At 42.6% G+C, this 26,486-nt stretch overlaps 1 protein-coding gene across 2 annotated transcripts in view; it reads left to right on the top strand.

The window, feature by feature from the left end:
• Nucleotides 1–313: 313 nt before the first annotated feature.
• The window catches only part of MEI1 (meiotic double-stranded break formation protein 1), a 79,413-nt gene continuing 53,240 nt past the window's right edge, over nt 314–26,486 (top strand). For both annotated transcript variants that reach the window (XM_086712148.1, XM_086712147.1), the window contains exons 1-12: nt 314–509; nt 3,043–3,166; nt 3,923–3,973; nt 6,061–6,134; nt 7,729–7,834; nt 8,354–8,557; nt 10,609–10,739; nt 17,468–17,582; nt 18,385–18,501; nt 19,681–19,780; nt 19,890–20,024; nt 26,174–26,288. In XM_086712148.1, coding sequence (XP_086568274.1) covers nt 339–509; nt 3,043–3,166; nt 3,923–3,973; nt 6,061–6,134; nt 7,729–7,834; nt 8,354–8,557; nt 10,609–10,739; nt 17,468–17,582; nt 18,385–18,501; nt 19,681–19,780; nt 19,890–20,024; nt 26,174–26,288 — 1,443 coding nt within the window. In that variant the 5' untranslated portion in view covers nt 314–338. The remainder of the gene's footprint in view (nt 510–3,042; nt 3,167–3,922; nt 3,974–6,060; nt 6,135–7,728; nt 7,835–8,353; nt 8,558–10,608; nt 10,740–17,467; nt 17,583–18,384; nt 18,502–19,680; nt 19,781–19,889; nt 20,025–26,173; nt 26,289–26,486) is intronic.

The raw sequence follows: 26,486 nt of genomic DNA, 5'->3' as shown, positions 1-26,486 counted from the left end.
TTACTAGTAGGAAGAGATGATTTCCTTTCCTTCCTCAAGGCTAATGACAGCTTCTTTATAAATGCTTTTCAATCCACAGAGTGGTCAAGACGAATTCCTACGGGCTCAAAGAGCAAGTCGCTTTGGTCTCTGTCAGATACCGACTGTCCTCGTGTCCCCCACATGCCCTCAGCGCCCGTCCCTCGACGGAGATCGCGCCTTGGCGTCGCCCTGGGCTTGCGCAGCTGCGTTAGCCCCCACTTCGCCCTCTGGCGTCCGGGGGCGGGGTCTCTTTCAAGTGCGCTTGCGCACAAGCTGCGCGGGACCCCGTGCAGCTGCGGTGAAGTCCAAGCCGAGCGATGGCTGTGAGGGAGGCGGCGGCGGGCCCGCGGGGGCCCGGGAGGGACGAGGAGACGGCGCTGCTCTACGAGAGGGCCCATTCCCGGCATGACCCGTGCTGGCTGCTGCCCGTGCCCCCGCGGCTCTGTCTGGCGTGCGTGCTGGAGCTGCTGCCGGAGCCCTGCGTATCGGTGCGAACTGGGCCCCCGGCATTTCCCTCACCAAGCTGGGCCGCCCCTCGCCAGGCCAACTCCCTTGAACCTGACGCACCTTCCCTGGAACTAAACCGGGCCCACCCTCTTCGTTAAACCTACCCCCTAACCAGGCCTGCGCCCTCGCCAGGCCAGGACGGCCTTCTTTGCTATACTACCTCAGCCTCAGTTTACCCCGCCGGCTGCCCTGCTCCGAGCAGACTATCCCCTTTCCAAACCAGCCCCTGCGCCTGGCCATGCGCCTCAGCTGGGCCTATCCCTGTCCCCACTGAGCCCCCCTCCCCTCCAGGACTCGCTGGCACGCAGGTCCACCTCCCCTTCCCGTCTCAGCAGCTGCCCTGCCGCTTGTTGCCCCCGCCATTCCTCCAGGATCTTAGCCTTGGCTCGGCCCACGGGCCAGGTACACCCGTAGTAGGGGCCCCTCATTCCCTTCGGATTTCTTAGGGCGTCAGTGTGGAGGAGGGGGCTGCCTAGGTCTCTGTGATGGCAGCGAGACGGGAAGAAGTTACAGCCAGGCAGGGTGGGGTGAAGGGGAACCTTTCTAATAGCAGAGCTGGCTGAAAAATGGGCTGCCAGTTCCCTCAATGCCTACGCACCTTTGTAGTGAGTTTTTGGTCCATGGAGCCATCCAAGAAAAGTTTGGGAGATCACTTTTATCTCACATTCATGGGAGGGGAATTCATGCCTTGGGAGGAGGGGCTGGATCAATGGTTCTCAAAATTTTAAATCTCAGAATGCCTTTATACTTTAAAAAAGTGTTGAGGACCCCAAAAAGCTTTTATATGGGTTATATCCACTGATATTTACTGTGTTAGACAAAGAAACCAATTCTTAAATATTAATTAAAAAATGGTAGTAAATCATTACGTGTTAGCATAATTGGTTTTATTGCTGTAAAATATACATGATATAAAGCCTACCATTTTAAGCATGCAGTTCTGTGGCATAAGTAATTTAAATAAAAATGATATTTTCTAAAAGAAAAAAAGATAATGAAAGGAATAGCTTTGTTTTACATTTTTATTTACATCTATTAAACAAGTCTCTTTAATGTCTAGCTTAATAGAAGTCAGCTGGATTCTCAAGTATTTTAGCATTTAATCGGTTTGTATATTACCTGTCATGTAATCTTTGAAAAACTCCACTGTATACTTGTGAGAGAGTAAGAGTGACAGAGACAAATTGCATTTTAGTATCAAAATAATTTTGATCTTTGAACCCTTTCAAAGTTTTGGGTACCCTCAGGGGTTCCCAGGCTACACTCTGAGAACCTCTGGGCTAGCTGATAACATTTGAGCTATCATTGAGGCCAGAAGTTCTGAGGCTGCCATTCTTGGACAGTGAGTCAGAGATACAGAGATAAATACGACAGTAGGGGAGAAAATGAGAATGCTAAAAACTGGGAATTTAGTAGACAGACATATTTGTGGTCAAGTGCTGTTGGGATAAGGAGGGAAATTGGGAAAAGGTTTTGAGAAGAGGATGCATTTGAATTAAGCTTGAGAAGATGGGTGAGCTTTGGACCAGAGGAGAAGTTGGGGGGAGGGTGCTTATACCAGCAGGGCTTATCCCATTAGCAAGAATGAGTTTGGGGAGGTAATCAGAGTGTTTGAAAGGAAATTGAGGGAGGTGAGATTGAAAAGCCAGGTTAAGATAAGTTCCAAGAGTTTGAATCCAGGCTGAAGAGCTTGGATTTAATCTGACAGGTGAAAGAAAGTCATTGAGATTTTTTGAGTAACTCATTTAGATTACTAGCTTAATGTATTATGTAGGAGGAATTGAAGGAAAACATGAGATTTGCAATAACAGGTTAGAGACAATAAGAGATGCAACTTCACTTTTTATTGAATGCACTTTTTTTTTAGCTTAATCTCTCATCAATTGAAAAAGTATAATATAGTCAGTTGTACCCAAGTTCCTGCTCTATCCTCGGTGTATGCTCTCCTTTTTAACCTAACTTTTTCTACTGTCTTGAGCACTTTGCACAGCTACTACCCAGTTCCCTGTACAGGGAGATGAATTGAGTGTGAAGATTTATGTCCGAGTTGAATGGAAGGATGCATTTCTCTACCAGCCTCTTTGAGGCTCATGAAGGGTCTCCAGCATCACTCTCCTGAACTGTTAAGTAGAAAGGACGCTGACCTTAGACAAGACCTGTTTGGAGATAGATTTGAGTCCTTGGGAATGTCTTTGGGCCTCAATTTTCTCATCTGTAAAATGGTGACAATAATTTTTACTTGCTTCACTAAGTTGTTAGACAAAAGAGTGATTTGTGAACACTAAAGTGCTCTGTAAATATAGGGTAGTAGGAACCTTAGCTAATGTATAATCCTCTGTATAAACACATAGATTCCTGTGTGTAAATGTTACTACTTTCAGGGATTATGACCTTACCATAGTTTAGATGAACCTTCCAGTATCATTTTGTAATTGTATTTAGAAATTATAGTTGTTTGGGTTCAGAATGGCTGAGACTTGGTTGCTATTGAATATTTTCTTCATCTGCCCCAAGTTGGTGCGCAAGAAGCATGTGCTCTCCTGTTTCCGAGATGCTCTCTTGAGACATGCCTCCCTGGTCATGCAGCTTGTGGCTCAGGATCAGAGAGTCTGTATCCACTTCATAAGCATGCTTTTCGGTGAGATTAAAAGGGAAATTTGGTATGCATTTTGCATGTATAGCATGTATATTTACTTTGGGGTCTTGGAGAAATGGTCTTGGAAAGATAATTTAGACTTTTTACGATGTAACAGTTTAACTTATTAGCAAATTGTTTTGTCGTAATGATGAAGAAATGGTCCCTTTTCTAAAACACGTGATGCATCGTATGGTAACTAGCTTTACTACAGCCAAAAGTTTAGTAAAAGTGTGAATATGAATATGGGAAATGTGTGATCTTTCAGAGTCCACTCTGGTCTTTGAAGAGGATCAGAGCCAGACTAGAGTCTGTTGACCTGGGTGTGACCCTGATTGAAATACTTTCCCTCTCCTGTGCCTGAGATGAATTAAAAGGTCCCTTCTTTTAATATAGTTATGATGTCCTATGGAAAGAGCCCTTTTCAGGGAGGAGGGGAGCTAACTCATATTGGATATTTTTTCTCTGCTAGTGGCTTTTCAGGCTTTTAACTGCCAAGTCAGTCCTTTAAGGGAGAAAGGATGATTCCCAAGGCTAAGGGAAGTCCTAGCAAAACAACTGGCAGGACAGGAATTTTACCCGAGGTCCGTTACAGACTCCAAAGCACTCAGTTTTTATGCTGTGCCACACTTGGTGTTGAGGATAGCATTTATCTGGGACATTGCTTAAAGCTACTTTTAGTCTAGAATTTTCAATGTGCCTTTGTGAGTTTCTCTTTTAACTACTAACCATTCCCTTCTCTCCTCCCTCTACTCCAAGGGCTGTTATGTAATGTGGAAGATGGAAGTGTAATAGACCTCTGTATTGAAGGTAAGGTGAAACTATGTGTACCTAGCATTTGAAGCTGGGTATATTAGCTGGGTATATTGCAACTCTGGTTATTTGAGACCTTGATGAAATAAATGTTTCATTTTAGAGACAGATCAAGAAAACTCAATTAGCTGTCAGTCATTGATTCTGCGTTTTTTTCTCAGGCACCTCTTCTGTGCCAAGTACTGTATCAGACATTGGGGATACGTAGATGGATAAGACATGGTTCCTGCCCTTTAAGAGTTTACAATTTGGAGGAGGGATTGGATAGTAAATAATGAGAGCTGATAAGTACTGTTACAAAGGCAGCACAAACTGTTTTCATTACTTTCACATTGGTTAGTTGGAAGTTGTCTGCACACAGGTGATTGTTAAGGCTGCAGAAGTGTATCTGTTTACCTATAAAGCACTGAAGGAGTGGGGCACCTGGCTGGCCCAGAAGAGCATGTGACTCTTGATCTTGGGGTGGTGAGTTTGAGCTCTGTGTTGGGTGTAGAGATTACTAAAATAAATAAACTTTAAAAGGCTCAAGGAGAAAGAACACAAGAGCACTGGGATAGGAGGACTCTTGCAGAAAGAGTAAGAATTGTATCAGTGAGGGTGTAGTCAGGCAACAGAAACCACATAAGTTATTTGAACAGGAAAAAACTTTAATATGAAGAATTATTGACTATTTAACTGAAGGCAAAAGAAAACACCGGGTTTTCACAGATGTAGGAATTTCAGAAAGCAGCTTCCACCCACAGGGCTGAGGAAACAAAATGAGGTTGGAATTATTAAAACATAAGTTTTCTCTAAGGAGAGGATGCTGCTTGGCTGCTGCTGGGTCCATGACCATCCAACCACACGCTTAGCAGCTGTGACAGATCATAAGTTAGCATGATTTGTGTATACCTCTGACCATCTCTCAGTCTAGAATGTGGAAAAACAAATGTACCACTTGAAGTTCTGAGCACTGGCAGGAATGGGGAGATTTCCCGTCACCATTATGCCACTCTTGAGTGGGGCTATAATCCTAAGGCTGTCCATTGCTGGTTGGTGCCAGCATAACTTGTAAACCTTCATCAGACCCCAAGAACTTAACTGAGGTGGTGGGCACTAGATAGAGACTGCAGAGCCAGAGAGGGAAGAAGGACTTGCTCCTTCCTCGCTGTTTCCTCTTTGTTGCCTGCCTTCTTCCTGTTTCTGTGACTTTTTCCCAGAATGCTTCTTTACCTTGGAAGTGCCAGAGTCTTCCTGCAGCAGCAGCTGAGTATAGTTTTGTAGCTTTTCCCAGACGTGCAGAGCCAGTCACTTTTTCACTGCTCCTCAAACATACCAGCAGAAGCATCACAAACGATTGTATACAAGGATGAGTTTGGGGTTGAGAGGTAATAGAGGCAATTAAGGCAATTATTGGCACAGGAACTCACCCATAATTCTATTTTCTAGTATATGAAGGAGCAATTGTGAGGCAGGAATAAAGTAGAGATAATATAAAATAATAGTTTTCAACCTTAGCTTCACAATAGACTTACATGGGTAACTTAAAAAACATCCAGATTCTTAGGCTCTTTCTTTAGAGATTATGATTTAATTGATCTAGAGTGGGAGTTGGGCATTAGTATTTTTTTTTTTTTAACTTCCTGGGTGATTCTGATGTGCAGCCAGATTGTGAACTACTGATATAAAACAACGAAGAAGCCAGAAATCCTTTGATTTGGATATGTACACTTAGTTTAATTGGGGAGATAGAAAAGACTATACTGGGGCGCCTGGGTGGCTCAGTAGGTTAAGTGTCCGACTTCAGCTTAGGTCACGATCTCGCGGTCCGTGAGTTCGAGCCCCGCGTCAGGCTCTGGGCTGATGGCTCAGAGCCTGGAGCCTGCTTCCGATTCTGTGTCTCCCTCTCTCTCTGCCCCTCCCCCGTTCATGCTGTGTCTCTCTCTGTCTCAAAAATAAATAAATGTTAAAAAAAAAATTTAAAAAAAAAAAAGAAAAGACTATACTGGTAACGCAAGCAAATGACTTTGAGTAGAAGGGCTATGAAAGGTGAGGTGTGGGCCAGAGGTTGTCTTGTGGTTAGTAACACTACTGTGTCTGCTCAGTCCTTATCCAGCTTACAACTCAGCTGAAGTTAGAGCAGACCGTTCATTGCCTGCTGGATGAGTGCCACAAAGAGGTCAGTAAATAGCTGTGGGTTCTTGAGTACCCCTCAGAATCCTCAGATATCAGAGCTGGGCCCACGCCTTTCTGGATCGGTGGGGAGATTGAAATACAGAGAGGGACAGGGAGCTGCCTGAGGTCACTGAGTCAGTGGCAGAGCCAGAGCCAGAGCTAGGGCCTGCTTGGGTCTTCTGATCCTGCCCCAATACTGTTTGTATCTTCCCTCCTTCCCCTTTCCCCCCCTCTGTGTGGTGAAGTCTCATCTTTCTGACATAATCATCCCATGGCTATTCTCTATATCCCCCTAAGTACAATACAGATTTCCTTGACCAACTTAGCAAGGAAATATATTTACTATGTCTTGGCTTAGTGTTTTTCTTTGGTTTGAATTGTATACAATATTTTATACTGAAGTCATTTGTTTTTGTCAGCATCTAAGGCAAGCACTGAGTGGATATATTTAACCTGCCTTCTTCACAGATAGTCACAGATACCATTCAATAAGCAGCTTTTGCATTGTGTTTAAGATTTAGGAATAATATCAGAATCACTTTTTATTTTATTTTTTTTGCAAAAGGAAGACAAATGGGGGCACCTGGGTGGCTCAGTCAGTTAATAAGTTACTTGATTAACTTGATTCAGTTAATCAAGAGACTCTTGATTTCAGCTCAGGTCATGATCTCAGGTTGAGCCCCCCCATCAGGCTCTGTGCTGACAGCGTGGAGCCTGCTTGGGAATCTGTCTCCCTCTCTCTCTGCCCCTCTCCTGCTAGTGCTCTCTGTCTCTGTCTCTGTCTCTCTCTCTCTCTCTCTCTCTCTCTCTCTCAATAAATAAATAAATAAACATTAAAAAAAAAAGGAAGACAAATGTTCATCTTAACACCAAGAACATTTAATTATGAATTATACTAAATTGTCATATCATTATAATTGCTCTGCATATGATTAATATATCAGATTGAATTTATCATCATATATGTCAATACTTATTAAATGATTCCACTTAACCTTTTTGAGCACTTTCTATATGCTGGGCACTGTGTTAGGTGGTTTATGTGCAGTATCTCACTGAGTCCTCCTAACAACCTTATGAAATTGATACTATTATTATTTCCTACCAGAGGAGTTAAGAGTCTTACTTAAAGTGCTATAGCTGGTCAGTAGAAATGGTGAAATATATACTATTGACTCTACTTGTAAGCCATCAAGCATAGGGTCTGATGAATAGAAGGCTCAGTAATGGCCATGGTAATGATAATAATAGTAATACGTTTTTTTTTTGGCACTAAGCCAGAATTCTGTCTTTATGATGTTTCCAACTTTCACTCTCCCAGTTTCTGGCTCTATAGAAGACACAATATGCTAATGTTAATCCAGTTTAACAGTCATGTACTGAGCTAGGTACTGAGTACTCTGAGAGGAATCTGACTCAGTCCCTTTCCTCAAGGTCTTCCCAGTCCAATAGGGGAGATAGATACTTAGTTAAAGAAGCTGATTACCGGTTGTGGTGAGAGACACATACAGTACAGGCTTTGTGTAGATAGGGCAAGATAAATTTTGTTGGGAGATCTGATCCTAATTCATACAGCGGAGTGTGTTCATTTTCTAAAGCTGTGTAACATGCCCTCCATGCGAGGCAGCCTGGCTACCCTGACCCTTCTCGGCAAGTTGGTGGATGCTATCCCTCCCCTGGCAGACAAGCTTGTAATGGAGCACAGTGAGTAACCTCTGGGGAAGAGATGCTACTACCCTTTTACCAGCTTTGATCACACTTTATATCACCATCTGGGTGGTCCACTCACTATACACACCTGGGAAGTTGTTACTTTCCTATTCTAGGCTTTCAGTTTCCCATCTGCAAAATGTACTCCATGTTGGCCAAGTTGAAAAAATTCTTGACCCTGGTCTTGAGTTATTTCTATTCATTATGTTAATACAAATTAAGTATCTACTTATGGACCTTCCTTTGGATGGAAGGAGGAATTAATTCTGGAATACAGAGTGCTTTTTTCTATCAATAAAATGCAAATAAATATCTCATAGAGGATTTACTCTAGGGTTAATCACTTCTCTAAACCTTGGTTTTCTCTTTTGATTAAGGGTCCAAAAATTGTTTGTTATGGGAGATTATAAAGGATTACCACTATTACTACCCTACGGGGAACAATAGTTTGGAGTTTCATATAGCAGCTGACATTGTGAGGTTTCCCTGGCCCCTTGGTTGTTTTCTGGACAGGTAATCTGATGGAACATCTGTTGAGGGGTTTAGTATACCCCAATGAGGGGGTGCGAGCTTCTGTCTGTTACCTCTATGGGAAGCTGTACTCTTCACCAGTGGCTGCTGAGATGCTTTCAGGCCATTTCCGGGAGAAGCTGTGTCCTCTCTTCCTTTCCACCCTGGATGGCGCCCAGACAAAGGAGCTACAGATCAACTGTTTGGGTAAGATATAGGACTGGAGAGAAAAGAGAGAATGCTTTTGATGTTTTGCTTGAGGACCTGAGATATTGGCTCTCCAGTGGTAGGGAAGTTTGCCTCTTTGAAAAGGGTAGAAGCCATGGGTTTAGGAGAGAAGACGGATAGGCTGGGGGTGCCTGGGTGACTCAGTTGGTTGAGGGTCCAGCTCTTGATTTTGGCTCAGGTCATAATCTCAGGGTCTCAGTGGGATTGAGCCCTGTATTGGGCTCCGTGCTGAGTATGGAGACTGCTCAAGATTTTCTCTCTCTTTCCCTCTGTCCCTTTACCCCTCACTCGTGTGCACGCACGCATTCTCTCTCTCTCTCTCTCTCTCTCAAAAAAAAAAAAAATCTTGAAAAAGAAAAGATGCACAGACTATGATAGATGCCTATCTAAGACCCTTGCCTTTGGGGGCACCTGGGTGACTCAGGATGTTAAGCATTCGACTCTTGATTTCAGCTAAGATCATGATCTCATGGTTCATGGGTTTGAGTGCTGAGTCAGGCTCTTCACTGACAACATGGAGCCTGCTTGGGATTCTCTGTCTCCATTTCTCTCTGCCCCTCCCCCACTTGTGCGTACTCTCTCTTTTAAAAAATTAAAAATAAAAAAATAAACTTGCCTTTGCAAGGAGAAGAAGAAAGTGGGACAACAATTTTTCTGCCTCTGGTTTTTACTGCCTGCCCTGGTGTCTCCTGTTTTTGCTGCCAAGTTAATCTTCACACTGCATAGCTTGCGTTTCCTGTTTCCTATTTGAAAAATCATCTATGGCTCCCTCTGGCCTCCAGGTGATGTGCAGTTTTCCTACTTGTTATTTGAGGCTCCTTATGAGCCCCCGTGTACCCTTTCAGCCTCTTCTTCTGCTGTTTCCTTATGTAGGTACACAAGACCCTTGAAATGCTCCAACTAGAGAGATTTAACATTTTTGAAAAAATTTATTTCATTTATTTTGAGAGAGAGAGAGAGAGAGAGAGAGAGAGAGACTGAGAGAACAGTCAGGGCAGGGGCAGAGAGAGAGGGAGAAAGAGAATACCAAATAAGCTCTGTGCTGTCAGCACAGGGCCCAATGTGGGGCTCGAATCTATACACTGTGAAATTATGACCTGAGCTGAAATCAAGAGTCGGATACTTAACCAACTGAGCCACCCAGGTGCCCCTCACATTTTTTTAAAGTAAACTCCACACCCAGCATGGAGCCCAACATGGGGCTTAAACTCACGACCTGAGATCAAGACCTGAGCTGAGATCAAAACCTGAGCTGAGATCAAGAGTTAGATGCCTAACTGACTGAGCCACCCAGGTGCCCCAGGAGCTTTCACATTTTGAACAGAGGTACTATGATTGGTAACTGGGTGAGGGCCTATTCCAAAGCAGGAGCTACAGGGAGAAGCATTGTCTATGGGTGACAACAGTTTCTTTTCACAGTTTGGGCCAAGAGCTCTGTTATAAACAGTCTGGCCATACATAGTGAGTGTTCATTTTGGGCCAGGACCTGTGTCAGGCTCTGGGGTCATAAAGATGATCAAACCCAAGCTCTATTCTGAGGGAGCTCATAGTCTAGTGTGGAAGAAGGATGTGGACAATTAAAGATTAGTGTGATAAGTGTTGTCCCAGAGGTTGCATACAAGAGCATGGGATTCTATTTAATATAATGTTAGAGGTCCTTGCCATAACAATGAGGCAAGAAAAAGAAATAAAAGACATTAAAATTAGGAAGGAAGAAATAAAATGGTCTCTGCAAATGCTATCATCTTATATATAGAAAACCCTAAAAACTTGACCAAAAAACTGTTAAACCTAACAAATGAATTTAGTAAAGTTGCAGGATATAAAATCAGTTGTTTTTCTATACACTAACAGTGAATTATCTGAAAAATAAAACAATCCCATTTATAATAGCACTAAAAATAACAAAATACTTAGGAATGTCTGTGGTGACATGATGAAATTTCTAGAGGATGTCTGAGGGGCTACCTTAGGCATACTCTGGTGCCTATACTTCTCTCGCCTCACCTCCCAACCCTTTTGTTTTCTAGGTTGGCTGAGACAGCTGCTGAAGTACGATCTCTTTGTGTCCGTAATCATGAATGAGTCTTCACTGGCAGAAAGTACGGAGGGTGTTGAGGGGCCACCAGGAAAGACCTCACTGCCTTTGGTGCTCAAAAAGGTGCTTGTCTCATGATTTCTGGTCTCTAGGTTCAATAACAAGGGAACTGGTATGGCTCCTGGGCCTTGTATCACTCCTATCTAAGATTTCTAAGGTGTTTTCTTACTGGCTCAAACAATATGCTGTTAGAGTACTCAAAGTACAGTTGATCCTTGAACAACATGGGAGCTAGGGGCCCTGATTTCCCCTGCAGTTGAAAATTCACATAGAACTTTTGACTCCCCCCCCCCCCCCAAATTTAACTATTAATAGTCTACTGTTGACCAGAACCCTTACCAATAACATAACCAGTCGATTAACACATATTTTGTATGTTATATGTATTATATTCTGTATTCTTAAAATAAAATAAGCTAGAGAAAGGAAAATGTTACTAAGAAATTCATAAGGAGGTGGCAGACAGCCTCTCCTTTGCTCTCCCTTGTGGTATATTTAATAAACTTCTATCTCCTTTGGAAAAAAAATTCCTAAGGAGGAGAAAATATTTGCAGTACTGTACTGTATTTATCGAAAAAAATCTGCATGTAAGTGGACCTGTGCAGTTCAAACCCACGTTGTTCAAGGTTCAACTGTAGGTTTTATTTCAGTTGTGAATATTTATATACACACCTCCCCCTTAACATCTCGGCTGGCTGATAATGGAGAATACATGCAGCAACAGAAAGTAAGCTATCTCAGGTGTTTTAGTGATAAAACTCAAGCTTCTTAGCTTGGTACCTAGAGTCCTCTTTCTCTGGATCCTCCTTATCCCTTTAGCCTTATTAACCTATCTCTTCCACCCACAATCCAGTGCTCCAGCCATATGTAATTTCTCCCTGGCCCTGCATATGCTAGGACATTCCGTCTTTGTGCCTGTGCATCTGCACTTCTCCTTTACCTTTAAAGCCTTTCCCCTCTCCTTTGTTGGATCCTTCAAGGCCTATAGGGTTCCTTTGTCTTCTTGGCTCCTTTAGGCAGAATGTGCCCTGTGTCATGGCTTCACTATATTGTGGTTGATCTACTGGAAGCTTCTTTAGGGCAGGACCTGAGTCTGGCTGTATCTCTGCAGTGCTCAGCACAGTGCTTGGCAGAGCTACTTGCCCTCATCTGATAGTGGGGATATCATTGATTGACTAGACTGTAGGACTCCTTCTGCAGGAAAGAGGAGGGGCCCTGGTCAGAAGTGGAAAATGGACAGTTGGGGATAGAAAAGGCAGGTATTAAAAAGCCAGGGTAAACTGCTCCTCCTTGTTTCCCTGGGATGCCTCCAGAAAGGTCCATGCAAGGCCTGTGAACTCTGAAGAGCAAGTTCTGTGTCTCTGAATCAGAAAATCTCAGGTTGGGTTCTTTTCTGTGTTCATTTTTTTGCTGCCATCCTGAAGTCCATGGTAACATCTGGTTAGAACATTTGATCCCAGGCGCAGCAGTACACAAGGTCTGTGTCCTCACAGTGCACCAAGGCAGCATAATGGTGGCAGGGACAGAGATTAGACAACACACTTCCCTAGGGGGAGAGATAGGAATCTTCACTTAGGGGCCCTGGCCTCCACTCATATGTGGAGACTGTTCTTCTCTTGGCAACTTTGAATTATCAGTGTGTTATTTTACTACAGCAGCCAGCAAGGTTGGAACTAGGGTGAGATGAGTGAGATATTTGCCTTAGGCGTAAAATAAGGGGGTGCTAAAAACCTCAGCAATCAGGATAGTGTTTTAATGCAATGTGTGTGTGTGTATTTTATTTTTATTTATTTATTAATTAATTTTTTAATTTTTTTAATTTTTTAATTTTTTTATGCGTGTGTGTATTTTCTTTTTTTTTTATTTTTTTATTTTTTTAGAATATCTTTTTTTTTTTTTAAACGTTTATTTATTTTTGAGACAGAGAGAGCCAGAGCATGAATGGGGGAGGGTCAGAGAGAGAGGGAGACACAGAATCTGAAACAGGCTCCAGGCTCCGAGCTGTCAGCACAGAGCCCGACGTGGGGCTCGAACTCATGGACCGAGAGATCATGACCTGAGCCGAAGTCAGCCGCTTAACCGACTGAGCCACCCAGGCGCCCCTATTTTATTTTTTTTAACGTTTATTTATTTTTGAGACAGAGAGAGACAGAGCATGAACAGGGGAGGGGCAGAGAGAGAGGGAGACACAGAATCCGAAGCAGGCTCCAGGCTCTGAGCTGTCAGCACAGAGCCCGATGCGGGGCTCGAACTCATGGACCGTGAGATCATGACCTGAGCTGAAGTCGGATGCTTAACCGACCGAGCCACCCAGGCGCCCCTGTGTGTGTGTATTTTAAATCTGAGAGAGTGTGAGCCCATGAGCCGGGGAGAGGGGCAGAAAAAGAGAAAATCTTAAGCAGGCTCTGTGCTCAGTGCAGAGCCCAATGTGTGGCTTAATCCCATGACCCTGGGATCATGACCTGAGCTGAAATCAGGAGTTGGATGCTCAACCGACTGAGCCACCCAGGCTCAATTTTGTATATATTTATATATTAAAAAAAAAAAAAAAAAAAATATATATATATAGGGTTGCCTGGGTGGCTCAGTCGGTTGAGTGTCCAACTTTGGCTCAGGTCATGATCTCTCGGTTTGTGAGTTTGAGCCCCGCATCAGGCTCTGTGCTGACAGCTCGAAGCCTGGAGCCTGCTTCGGATTCTGTGTCTCGTTCTCTCTCTGCCCCTCCTCTGCTCATGCTCTGTCTCTCTCTGTGTCTCAATAATAAATAAACATTAAAAAATTTTTTTAAATATATATATAATTAAAAATTTTTAATGTTTATTCATTTTTGAGAGGAGACAGAGACAGAGCATTGAGTGGGAGAGAGGCAGACACAGAGAGAGACACAGAACTCAGTGCAGGCTCCAGGCTCCTCGCTGTCAGCACAGAGTCCAAAGTGGGGCTAGAACTCACGAATGGCGAGATCATGAACTGAGCCAAAGTTGGATGCTTAACCTTGACTGAGCCACCCAGGTGCCCTGTATGTATGTATGTGTATATATATATATATATATATATATATTTTTTTTTTTTTTAATGTGTATTTATTTATTTTTTTTGAGAGAGAGAGCATGAGCAGGGGAGGGGCAGAGAGAGAGGGAGAGAGAGGATCCGAAGTGGGCTCTGCACTGAGAGCAACAAGCCTGATATGGGGCTCAAACTCACAAACCATGAGATCATGACCTGAGCTGAAGTCGGACACTCAACTGACTGAGCCACCCAGGTGCCCCTGCAATATTTTTTTTTTTTAATTTTTTTTTTTCCAACGTTTTTATTTATTTTTGGGACAGAGAGAGACAGAGCATGAACGGGGGAGGGACAGAGAGAGAGGGAGACACAGAATCGGAAACAGGCTCCAGGCTCCGAGCCATCAGCCCAGAGCCTGACGCGGGGCTCGAACTCACGGACCGCGAGATCGTGACCTGGCTGAAGTCGGACGCTTAACCGACTGCGCCACCCAGGCGCCCCTGCAATATTTTTTTAAAAATCAAAGTTAATGCAAAAAAAAAAAAAAAAAGTTAATTCATAGTGAACAAAATACCAAAATTTTAAATAAAGATAAGATCAACATATATCCTTTTATCTCTGTTCTGGCATATTTGTCAGAGTCTAATGCTATTCCTTCCTGATTTTGGCTGGTAATCAACTTATTCTCCCTTAATTCAGATCCCTAGGAATATATTGTCAATGTTTGTGTCTCTTCTGTTGCAATGTTGATCCATACATTTAGTCAAATATATACTGAGCACTAATATGAGGTGTTAGTTACTGTGTTAGGCACTGGGAATATCATGGTATGTAAACAGACAAGTTCCTTGCCTTTGCATGGTCTCCTGGGGAAGGCAGGTAATAAACAAGCAAATGAACAAGCAAAGTATTCTAGTTTTGCTATAAAGGAAACAAAGAGGAGATGAGATAGTAGTGAGGAAGGCCAGCTACAGGTTGAGTGGTAGGCAGGGCCTCTCTGAAGGGTTGACACTTGAGCTGATGCTTGAAGATTTAAAGTCAGCCAGTGATCAATTATACCTCAATGAGGCTGAAAATAAGTAAATTAAGTAAGTAAGTAAGCTAGTGATATGAAGAGTGGGCAGAAAAGTATGTCAGGCAGAGGGAACGGCAAATAAAGGCTAGAGGAAGAGAGATGCCTGATGTGTTCTAGGAGCAGATGGAGGCCAATGGGATGGATGGTGGGTGGAATGTGATGTGGCCCAAGATGAATTTACACTTGATATTAGCCAAAAGGCCAAGAAGTGATAGCCTAAGATGAGTCTAGAGATTAAACAGGAAAAATCATGCTAGTCCTGATGGGTCACGGTAAATAACTAGGATCTTTTTAAAGACAGATGTTCATAATTAATTTTGTTTATGATGAAAAATAGGTTTGGAGTGTTTTCTTTCTCAACACAATAAGGAACATGCACTTTAAGCCAAGAATTGTTGTTTTTGCTTAGCAGTTAAATACCATTTTTCTTTTTTTTAAAAATTATTTATTTTTTAATGTTTTTTACCTTTGAGAGAGAGAGAGAGAGAGAGCGAGCGAGAGAGAGAGAGAGAGCATGAATGGGGAAGGGGCAGAGAGACACACACACACACACACACACACACACACACACACACACATAGAATCTGAAGCAGGCTCCAGGCTCTGAGCTGTCAGCTTTGAGATCATGACCTGAGCCGAAGTTGGACGCCTAACTGACTGAACTCCTAATATCATTAGGAACTCCCAGGTGCTCCTAAATATCATTTTTTTTTTTTTTTTTTAATTTTTTTTTTTCAACGTTTATTTATTTTTGGGACAGAGAGAGACAGAGCATGAACGGGGGAGGGGCAGAGAGAGAGGGAGACACAGAATCGGAAACAGGCTCCAGGCTCTGAGCCATCAGCCCAGAGCCTGACGCGGGGCTAGAACTCACGGACGGCGAGATCGTGACCTGGCTGAAGTCGGACGCTTAACCAACTGCGCCACCCAGGCGCCCCTAAATATCATTTTTTTTTAAGATAAGTTTTTTTTTTTTTTTTTTTTTACATTTTAACAGCTCTGAAATTGGGAGACATTTTACCATCAGTGCTGTGTTATAGCTTAATAATAGCTCTTTTACTCTTAGTGGTATATAAAATAATGGTTTACCTTACATCAGTAGCATTTTAAGATACATGTCATTTCCTATATAAAATAGAAGATAAAGGTTAATGCTGTATAGAAACCCTTTTGCATACTAATAGAAAGGCTGATCATGTGTCCATATTCAAGCCTGACATAACTGAGATGGGTTTAAGCTTGCAGTCCTCAGATGCCTCTCTACCAGATATGAATGTGACTTGGTTGTTTTCCTTTGCAACTCTAAAACCAGGCACACCCTCCTTTGTGGCTCATGATATATGTTCTACTCATCATTTTCCCCTAGAATTCCAGTTTCTCCTACACTTAAAATCTGGGAGCACCTGGCTGGCTTAGTCAGAGGAGCATGTGATCTTGATCTCGGGGTCTTGAGTTTGAGCCCCAGGTGGCGTATAGAGACTACTTAATAAATAAAACTTAAAAGAAATATGTAGTTGCAATTAACCCTTTCCTTGATTTCTGAAAGTGCTATAGGACTTCTGATAGCTATGGTGTCCAGTAGGACTTTGGAAATTCATTGAAATGTTTTGAGTAGTGGAATAATCTGATCTAAAATTTGATGGAGGAGGCATCTCTGTTGTAGGAGGATGCCTAAATTTGGATGTGGCTGACATAAGTTTCTGCCTTACCTTTTCCACTTACTAGCTATGTGGCCTGGAATAAGTGACTTAACCTCCATGAGCTTTAATTCCTTCCTCTGTGTGTTGAGAGTCTCCAAGACCACCCCTAGGTTCAATGGTTCACTAGGAGGGCTCACAGGATTCAGTAAATAGTCATACTTATGCCTCTTATTTATTACAGTGAAATAATACAAAGCAAAATTGGCAAAGAGAAAAGCTGTGTGGGGTGAAATCTGGGGGACAACCAGGCACAAGCTTTTAAGAGTCCTCTCTGCGTGGAGTCAGACAAAGATGCACTTTATTCCTTCAGCAATCAACTGTGGCAACACATGTGATATGTTGCCTGGAAGAGAAGCTTATTAGAGTCTCAGTGCCCAAGATTTTTATTGTGGGCAGACTGATCATGTAGGCATCCTCTGCCTAGTACAACCAAAGTTGTACAGACTCCCAGGAGGAAAAGCAGGTATTCAGCATAAACTACATTGTTTGTACAAATAGTTTAGTCACGGAGAGTCAATATTAATGATTCAGGGAGTGGTGGGAGCCCTCCTAAAATCCAACTTCCCAAACCCAGTCAGTGTTCAACCTTATAGACAGGCCTTTCTAAGGATAACAGTCTCAGGCCTGCTATGTTGGTTCCTTTCAGCACACCCTGTAGAGTGAGGCTCATAGTAGAACTTTCCCCTGGTATGTTTCAGGCTTGTTGCAAGCATCAAAACCAGATGAGGGATGTGAAAGTACTTCTGTTAATGAAGGCCCAAACCCTTCCTGGTGACAGTTTTAGTGTTCTTTGAGTGCCATTGTGTTCTTTTGTTCTGTTTCTCACCTACTGTTCTTCAGGCAGACTCCTTTCCATAATCTAGAATTGCTCTCCCTGAGTACCATCCTGATGCCATCTAGTGCAGGAGGGATTCAGAGAGGAATTGGGCTCTTGCCCTGTGGCACTCAGGCTGCTACCCTCTACCTGTCAGTGGTGTGACTGCAGCACTTTTTGCTGCCTGTTTCTCCAGCTTCTCCTCTCTAGAGATGAGACTCTGCAGGTGGCCAGTGCCCACTGTATAACTGCGGTGCTGGTCCACTCTCCAGCGAAGCATGCCCCAGCCTTCATCCATGCCGACATCCCAGGTAGGGAGCTCCATCTAATCTCCTCTGAGGGCCCTGGGGTTCTGACTGGAGACCCTTGAGTCACACAGCGGTAGCTGTGCTACTGGGGTTCTTTGATAATACATTCTGGAGGGATGGGCTGGTGGTAGGCTCAGTTGTACAGGACAGACTCTAGGAAGTAGGCCTCATAAAGTGAATCCTCTTGCTACGCACCTCTTAGATGACCTTGAGCAATTTGTTACTGATCTTTGTCATTTATTTGACCATCTAGGAAAAAGCGCCTAGTGTGAGGTGGTGGAAAGACCTGTGGACAGGAAGGCAAAGGGAACTAATGTTTCTTGAGGGCTTGTCATGACCAGGAAATATGCCCTGAGGTGCACTGTAAGTGCTGCCACGTTCAGGTTCTCATCTTTGCTGTTTTATGGATAAGGAAATTGAGGATCAGAGAAGGGAAATGACTGGTGTAAATTTATAAGGCTAGTCACTGACAGAGAAGGGATCTGAAATCAAGCCTCTCTGGCTTTAAAAACTTTTCTCTGCATCCTGCTATTACCCATCCTGAATTCCAGTCCCACCTCTACCACTAACAGTACCTCCCTCTGGGTCTCAGTTACCTCATCTTTTAAAAAGATGAGGTTAGATCCTAACCCTGAGGTTATTTTCCAGGCTTATCTGTGAATTCATGATCATGTCTCATGGAAAGGGTGTGTAAAGAGATGAAGTAATAGGTGTGAGATGCTGAACGAATCCGTGGCCCTAGCTTTAGTTAATGGATCATGATCACGCAATGGTCATCCATTGTTTTCTCCCCTCTTCCGGCCAGAGTTCCTCTTTGAGCACCTTTCCTCTTCCAGCGAAGTGCTCGTCTGGTTCAGCTATAACTGCTTGATACTTCTGGCGGAAGAGCCCCTCTTCTTTTCCAAGTGCCACACGGTGTATGGTGAGTGATGTGAGTCTTCCACGAGCTCTGGGTAGGGTGGTCAGCACTTTGAAATTGGGTAGTAGTGAAAATGATAGGGGGCTAGCCTATACCTTGGAGGGATGGCTGGGTCTGGTCATCTCTATTAGCCCAAACTCATTACCAGATTCCATATGGAAGCAATGATATCCAGACAGTTCCCCTCACAGATTGACAGAAGTATCTATGTTTGGTGAGAAAAAGGCACTCCTATTAGCTGCCAAATGAATTCCAATTGTACCTTAAGAACAACTTTACTCAGCCTTGGATTCAGTCCTTTTCTGTCCATCTAGTTAATCCCTAAGTTTTGCTGATTCAGCCTTTCAAGTTTTCTTGAAACTGTCCCTTCCTTTTCCTTCTTGGTGATACCTTCTTTGTCAGGGACTTTTTTTTTTTTTTTTTTAATGTGTATTTATTTTTGAGAGACAGAGAGACAGAGAACAAGTTGGGGAGGGGCAGAGAGAGAGAGGGAGAAACAGAATCCGAAGCAGGCTCCAGGCTCTGAGCTGTCAGCACAGAGCCCGACCCGGGACTCGAACCTGTGAAATGTGAAATTATGACCTGAGCGGAAGTTAGACACTTAACCAACTGAGCCACCCAGGCGCCCCTTGTCTGGGACTTTTTATATCCTGTCTGGATTTTTAGGCAGGGCGCATTCAGTCATTCATTTTATATTCTGTGTTCCTGTTCTATTCCAGGCACCAGGCTAGGACCTAGAGATTTAGGGATACATATAATGTGGTCCCTGTCCTCTGGAAGGGGAGAGAGATAAACAAGCTGATTAGGGCTCTGCTAGAGGAAAATACAGGGGACATGGGAGCTCAGTGGAGGCCCACAGCTCTGACTTGACTTTTGAGAAAGAATAGGAGTGTGTCTAGTAGAAAAGGCACAACTTGGTCAGTAGACGTTCACTGAATACCTCGAGTACCAGGGCCTGTGCTATGGCTTGTGCTGGGTTTCAGGGAGACAGAGATGAATCAGATAAGGGCCTGCCCTCAAAGATCTCACAGTCCCATCCCATCAGTTCAACCGTGTCAGGGCCTCTCCATGAGGGGTCACCAGCAAAAATGTGCTACCCAGAACCTCTTACTTCTCCTGGGCAGGCATTGAAGAAACTACCAACTACTGATCCTTGGCCTCTGCCATGTCATTTTGAAATAGGGATTGAGTCAGTGGTGAGGAGCCTACAGGGAAGCCTGCGGATGAACAACACAGAGCTACATAAGGAGGGCCTGCTGCTTTTTGCTGAGATCCTCACTCGGTGAGCAAAGTGATGTGAAATTGACCTGTAGGAGCCAGACTGGAGAAGGAAAGAAGGTGGGGTCAGTGATAGGCATTCACTTACTCATTGCTCATTTATCATTTCTTAGGCAGCCAGAGGAGATCAAACTGTTCACAAGCTCAACCATGTGTAGAGATGCTGGCCATGCCCTCCAAGAGGCAGTAAATAGCCCTGTGCTGGAAGTGGCTGCTGAGGCAGTGAAGGCCATTTCTGCCTTTCTGAGGTGAGAGACCCAGGTGGGCTGAACTTTCTACCTCTGCGTGTCCCGCAGGCCAGGTCAAGTCAGGGAAGCTTCTGGGAGGTACTTGTCCTTTGGGTCAGGGAATCAATCAATCTTCCCTTCCTTCCTTCCTTCCTTCCTTCCTTCCTTCCTTCCTTCCTTCCTTCCTTCCTTCCTTCCTATTTATTTATTTCAATAAAATATATATATATATATATATATATGTTTTTTTTTTTCCAGGAATAGACTTTAGTGATTCATCACTTACATTTAATACCCAGTGCTCTTCCCAACCAATGTCCCCCTTAATGCCCCTGACCCCTTTAGCGCTTCCCCCCACCTAACACCCCACCAGCAACCTTCAGTTTGTTCTCTGTATTTAGGAGTCTGTTATGGTTTGTCTCCCTCTCTGTTTTTATATTATTTTTACTTCCCTTCCTATATATTCATCTATTATGTATCTTAAATCCCACATATGAGTGAAATCATATGATATTTATCTTCTTCTGACTGACTTATTTCACTTAGCATAATACACTCTAGTTCTATCCACGTTGTTGCAAATGGCAAGATTTCATTTTTTTTCATCGCCGAGTAATATTCCATTAAATATATATACCACATCTTTTTTATCCATTCATCAGTTGATGGACATTTGGGCTCTTTCCATACTTTGGCTATTGTTGATAGTGCTGCTATAAACATTGGGGTGCATGTGCCCCTTCGAATCAGCATTTTTGTGTCCTTTGAATAATTATCTAGTAGTGCAGTTGCTGGGTTGTAGGATAGTTCTATTTTTAACTTTTTGAGGAACCTCCATACTTTTTTCCAGTGTGGCTGCACCAGTTTGCATTCCCACAAGCAGTGCAAAAGGGTTCCCCTTTCTCCGCATTCTTGCCAACATCTGTTGTTGCCTGAGTTGTTAATTTTAACCATTCTGACAGGTGTGAGTTGGTATCTCATTGTAGTTTTGATTTGTATTTCCCTGATGATGGATGATGTTGACCATTTTTTCATGTGTCTGTTAGCCTTCTGGATGTCTTCTTTGGAAAAGTATCCATTCATGTCTTTTGCCCATTTCACTAGTTTTTTTTTTTTTTTTTGGGGGGGGGTGTTGAGTTTGATAAGTTCTTTATCTTATATGTCATTTGCAAATATCTTCTCCCATTCCATCGGTTGCCTTTTAGTTTTGCTGATTGTTTCCTTTGCTGTGCAGAAGCTTTTTTTTTTTTTTTTAATTTTTTTTTTTTAATGTTTATTTATTTTTGAGACACAGAGAGACAGAGCATGAACAGGGGAGGGGCAGAGAGAGAGAGGGAGACACAGAATCTGAAACAGGCTCCAGGCTCTGAGCTGTCAGCACAGAGCCCGACGCGGGGCTCGAACTCACGGACCGCGAGATCGTGACCTGGCTGAAGTCGGACGCTTAACCGACTGCACCACCCAGGTGCCCCCAGAAGCTTTTTATCTTGATGAGGTCCCAATAGTTCACTTTTGCTTTTGTTTCCCTTGCCTCCGGAGACATGTCAAGTAAGAAGTTGCTGTGGCCGAGGTCAGAGGTTGTTGCCTGTTCTCTCCTCTAGGATTTTGATGGCTTCCTGTCTTACGTTTAGGTCTTTCATACATCTTGAGTTTATTTTGTGTATGGTGTAAGAAAGTGGTTCCAGGTTCATTCTTTTGCATGTTGCTGTCCAGTTTCCCAGCACCATTTGCTGAAGAGGCTTTTTTCCTTGGATATTCTTTCCTGCTTTGTCAAAGAGTAGTTGGCCATATGTTTGTGGGTCGATTTCTGGGTTCTCTATTCTGTTCCATTGATTTATGTGTCTGTTTTTGTGCCAGTACCATACTGTCTTGATTACAGCTTTGTAGTATAACTTGAAGTCTGGAATTGTGATGCCTCCTGCTTTGGTTTTCTTTTTCAAGATTGCTTTGGCTATTCGGGGTTTTTTCTGGTTCCATACAAATTTTAGGATTGTTTTTTCTAGCTCTGTGAAGAATGCTGGTGTTATTTTGATAGGGATTGCATTGAATATGTAGATTGCTTTGGGTAGTGTTGACATTTTAACAATATTTGTTCTTCCAATCCATGAGCATGGAATGTTTTTCCATTTTTTTGTGTGTCATCTTCAGTTTCTTTAATAAGCTTTCTATAGTTTTTAGTATATATATTTTTCACCTCTTTGGTTAGGTTTATTCCTAGGTATTTTATGGTTTTTGGTGCAAGGGAAATTTTCATGAATTTTTTTCTTTCCAGTACGTTATTTACTCTGTTCTCTCTTTCTGGAACTGCCATTCCAATGTTGGACATTCTGGATGGGTCCTTTAATTTTCTTTGTTTTCTGAAAGCTTTTCTTTTTTTTTTTTTTTTTTCATTATGCACTAGTTTCTGGGAAATTTTATTGACTTTATGTTTCTTGAAATTTTTTTTAATGTTTATTTTTGAAAAAGTGAGAGAAAGCGTGAGCGGGGGAGGAGCAGAGAGAGATGCACACACAGAATCTGAAGCAGGCTCCAGGCTTTAAGCTGTCAGCCCAGAGCCTGATGCAGGGCTCGAACTCACGAGCTGTGAGATCATGACCTGAGCTGAAGTCAGACATTCAACCGACTGAGCCACCCAGGTGCCCCAATTGACTTTATCTTTCAGCCCTTCATTTGTGTGTTTTATTTCTGCTTTCATATTTAATTTGGAAGAGTTCTTTCCAATTCTCTGCATTTTTTTAAATTTTAAAAATGTTTATTTATTTATTTTGAGAGAAAGAGAGCACATGAGTGAGGGAGGGTCAGAGAGAGAGGAAGAGAGAGAGAATCCCAAGCAGACTTCGTGCTGTCAGCACAGAGCCTGATGTGGTGTTTGGACCCACAAACCATGAGGTCATGATCTGAGCTGAAATCAAGATCAGATGCTTAACCAACTGAGCCACCCAGGTACCCCTTAATTTTTTTTTAAGTAAGCTCTATGCCCAATGTGGGGTTTGAACTCATGACCCTGAGATCAAGAATCGCATACTCCACTGAGCCAGCCAGACACCCCATCTGCATGTCTTTACATAGCATTTTATTCTATTTATTTCATGGATGTAATTTTTTAAAACTTTTAGTCAAGATTTTTCTCCTACTTCCTTTCTACTAATTGTTATTTTTGCCTAAAATGTTCTTCCCTAAAATCTTTGCATGAGTGGCTTCTTCCCATTATCATTCAGGTCGCATTCAGAGCATCCTTCCCTAACTAATCCATTAGGCTGTTATATAGCACCTATCAAACACTTGATGTTCTTGTTTATTCTTTTGTTTTGTGTCTCTCCTCATTATAATAATAATCTCCAGAAGATCAGGGACCATGTCAGTTTTTTTTACTACTATAAGCCTCATTTCTGGAAGATAGTATATAAATGAAGGATGTCAAAATAGATGGTAAGACTAAGAGATCTTAGGGTCAGGATGGAAATTATAACTTAGAAAGATGCTGGATATCTTGAAAAAAAAGTAATGGAGGAAACTTGAATAAATTCTGTTTCCATGTTTTCCCTTCTAAAACTCTAACAAAGTAATATATTCAAATAATAAAAAAATAAAATATACAGGTATATAATGGAAAAGAACAGTCTCCTGTCCCCACTTCCTAAAGGAAACTAACTTTAATTCATTTTGGTTTTAATTCTGGTGATTATCTCCCTACATCTAAACAATATGCTTATAATGGTGCTACTTTGTCAATTTAGGACATTATTCATTGAATCACCAGTAAGAAAGACCAAGATTTAGTTCATGTTATTTTGTCTTCTCTACATTTCCTTGGCATTTTTGCCAACATAATATTTTATGTTTTCAAACCTTTAAATAGTATACTTAAAACTTGTATTTCTTGTTCCCTCAACTTGAAGAGCTTTCTCTTGACTCCCCACTTGGTTAGCTGAGTATATTAGCGTACAACTTTTCCTTTCTCCTCTTCTCTCTACCTTCTACTTCTCAATGTCAGCCAGCTATACCTTTAATTTTACATGGTAAAGGTTAATATTTATAGTCTCTTTGTGACTATATTGAAGTCTTTGTGATTTGACTCTAGGTTGGTTCTAAAAATGGAAGCAAAAAATAACATTTATATTACAATGACTTCAGTCTGTCTCTTTTTCCCCTTTGTCCTTTCCTGGATTTGAATCTCTAAATCTGGGGCATGAATCTCAGTGAGGGTGAGATGAGAAACCAACAGAGTAACAAAGGTACAGAATAAGAGCAGTGTCAATTAGAGGTGTTCATGCAGAACTGGAGGTCTCCCAGGAGGCTAGTGTTATAGGGGACTGGTAGCTCCTTTCAGGCAGGAGGTGGATGATGAGAGAGATTTAGATTTGTGGAAGGACCATGTGGGGGGGGAAGTATAGGGATTACTTAGGGTACAGTAGCTAGTCTAGCTAGCAGGTTGTGTGAAGGGAGTAGTGCGTGAAGAAGCTGGGAAAGCTGAGTAGGTCAGAATTGTGGAGAGTGCTAGGTAGGAGGCGGTTATTAATCCTAAGATGATTTTACTTTTCATGTTAGTTTCCTAGAAGGTTTACTGAGGTGTTCCCTCTGAGGGAGAGTGTGGTTCAGTGGGTCTCTGGGAAGCACAACTGGAAGGAGGAATGAGGAGGGAGAATTGCTGAAAAGAATTTAAAGATGGCGGAACTAGGGATTGACAATCAGTGTAGGGTAGAAGCGTAGAGCTCCTAGAAGTGAAGAAAAAAAGGGAAATCAAGCCTTAACTGTATGCAGTGAACTGAGTGCCTGTTAGAAAGCCCAACAGATTACTGTCAGTGTTCAAAAAAGGGCCACGGCTGAAGGTTAACATAGGTTTCTCCTGAGTTACCGTGCTGGTTTGAATAGCACCCCTCTAAAATTCATGCTCACCCATAACCTCTCAATGTGACCTTATTTGGGAATAGGGCCTTTGATTGAATTAAAATGAGGTCACACAGTACGAGCTCCTAAATCCAAAGACTGGTGCCCTTATAAGGAGAGGGAGATTCGGACATATAGTAACAGTCACACACAGAGGGAAGGTACCCATGTGAAGAAGACATAGAAATGTGACTTCGGCTGTGAGCCAAAGGATGACAAAGGTTGCTGGCAACCATCAGCAGCTGAGGGGGCAAGGCAGGATTCTTCCCTGGAGCCCTTAGAGGGAACCGACGCCTTGATTTCGGACTTCTGGTCCCTAGAACTATGAGAGCACAAGTTTCTGTTGTTTTAAGCCATGTAGTTCGTGGCAATTTGTTACAGCATCCCTAGGCAACAAATGCAGCTACCTTATACCCTGTCAAGTAGTCATTCATTCATTTAACATCTTTTTTAAAATTTATCATCAGTTTATAATGCATCTAGCTCTGTTTAGGTAGCTGGACTCTGGCCTCTTAGAGCTTACAATTAGACTAGTCAATGACTCTTGCCTTCCTGAATCTATGGAATATGAAGACTCAAATGGACCCTAAGTGTTACTTTCTATATTTATCACATACTCACAATGATTGAATCTCCCAAAGTAGTTTCTAGTTTTTGCTTATAGTTTCTAAGAATGGGGAGTCACTCCTCCTAGATTTTCCCCTTTACCTCTATAGAGTTTGACTCTTAGAACGTTCTTCCCTATTCTGAAATAAAGTCTGAGTCCTGATAACATTTACCTGTTGATTGTGGTTTTCCTTATCAAGGTAACAGAGCAAATTTGATCTCTCTTCTCCAAAAGAGCTTATCACTAAGTTGAGGACAGTGGCCATATACATCTCTTGATGCACCTTCAGTTCTAGATAATACTTCTTCACCAGGAGGTTCTTCTCTGTGAGAAAACCCTGTCTACTTAATAACAACAATAATAGTCATAGCTGCCATTTATAAGGGCTTACTATCTATTAAGCATCATTCTAAGTGCTTTATCTAATTTGATCCTTAAAATAATTTTATGAGGAAAGTACTATGATCTCTCATTTAATAGATGAGAAAACTGAGGGTTAGGGAGGATGAGGAATTTGCACAAAGTCATGCAGCTAGACAAGTGTTGGAACAAGTATTTTTATCAGATCAAATCCTGGACCCATCACACTGCCCCCCGCCCCCTTGCCTGAGAACCTGAGGGTATCTTGGACTACCTTTACCTTACCCTAAGCCTGCCTTTGTCTCTCTGGCTGCAGGAAGGACCACCAGAGTGCTCTCCCTGTGCAGTATAGGGAACTGCGGGCCTTGCTTGAAGCCATGCTGAACCGGTGTGCAGATTTTTCCCAGACTCCACTGAACAGGAGGCCCCTGGTCAGTACACTGCATGCAGCTTGTTCCTTCTGAAGATCATGCTATAATGTGTTTTAAGAAGATAATTGCCTTACCTTTTTATGACTCTTTGTAGCTTTTTCTCATGCACACATATCTATAATGAGATTTTTTTCCCCTCACTGCAGAGCTTTAAAGCTTAATAACTGCTATCCTCGTTTTTAAAGATTTGGAAACTGA

Source organism: Puma concolor, chromosome B4 (assembly GCF_028749965.1).
Source record: "Puma concolor isolate L17-30 chromosome B4, mPumCon1.1.hap2, whole genome shotgun sequence".
NCBI classification, from domain to species: Eukaryota; Metazoa; Chordata; class Mammalia; order Carnivora; family Felidae; genus Puma; species Puma concolor.
This window is presented reverse-complemented; position numbering and strand designations above follow the sequence as displayed.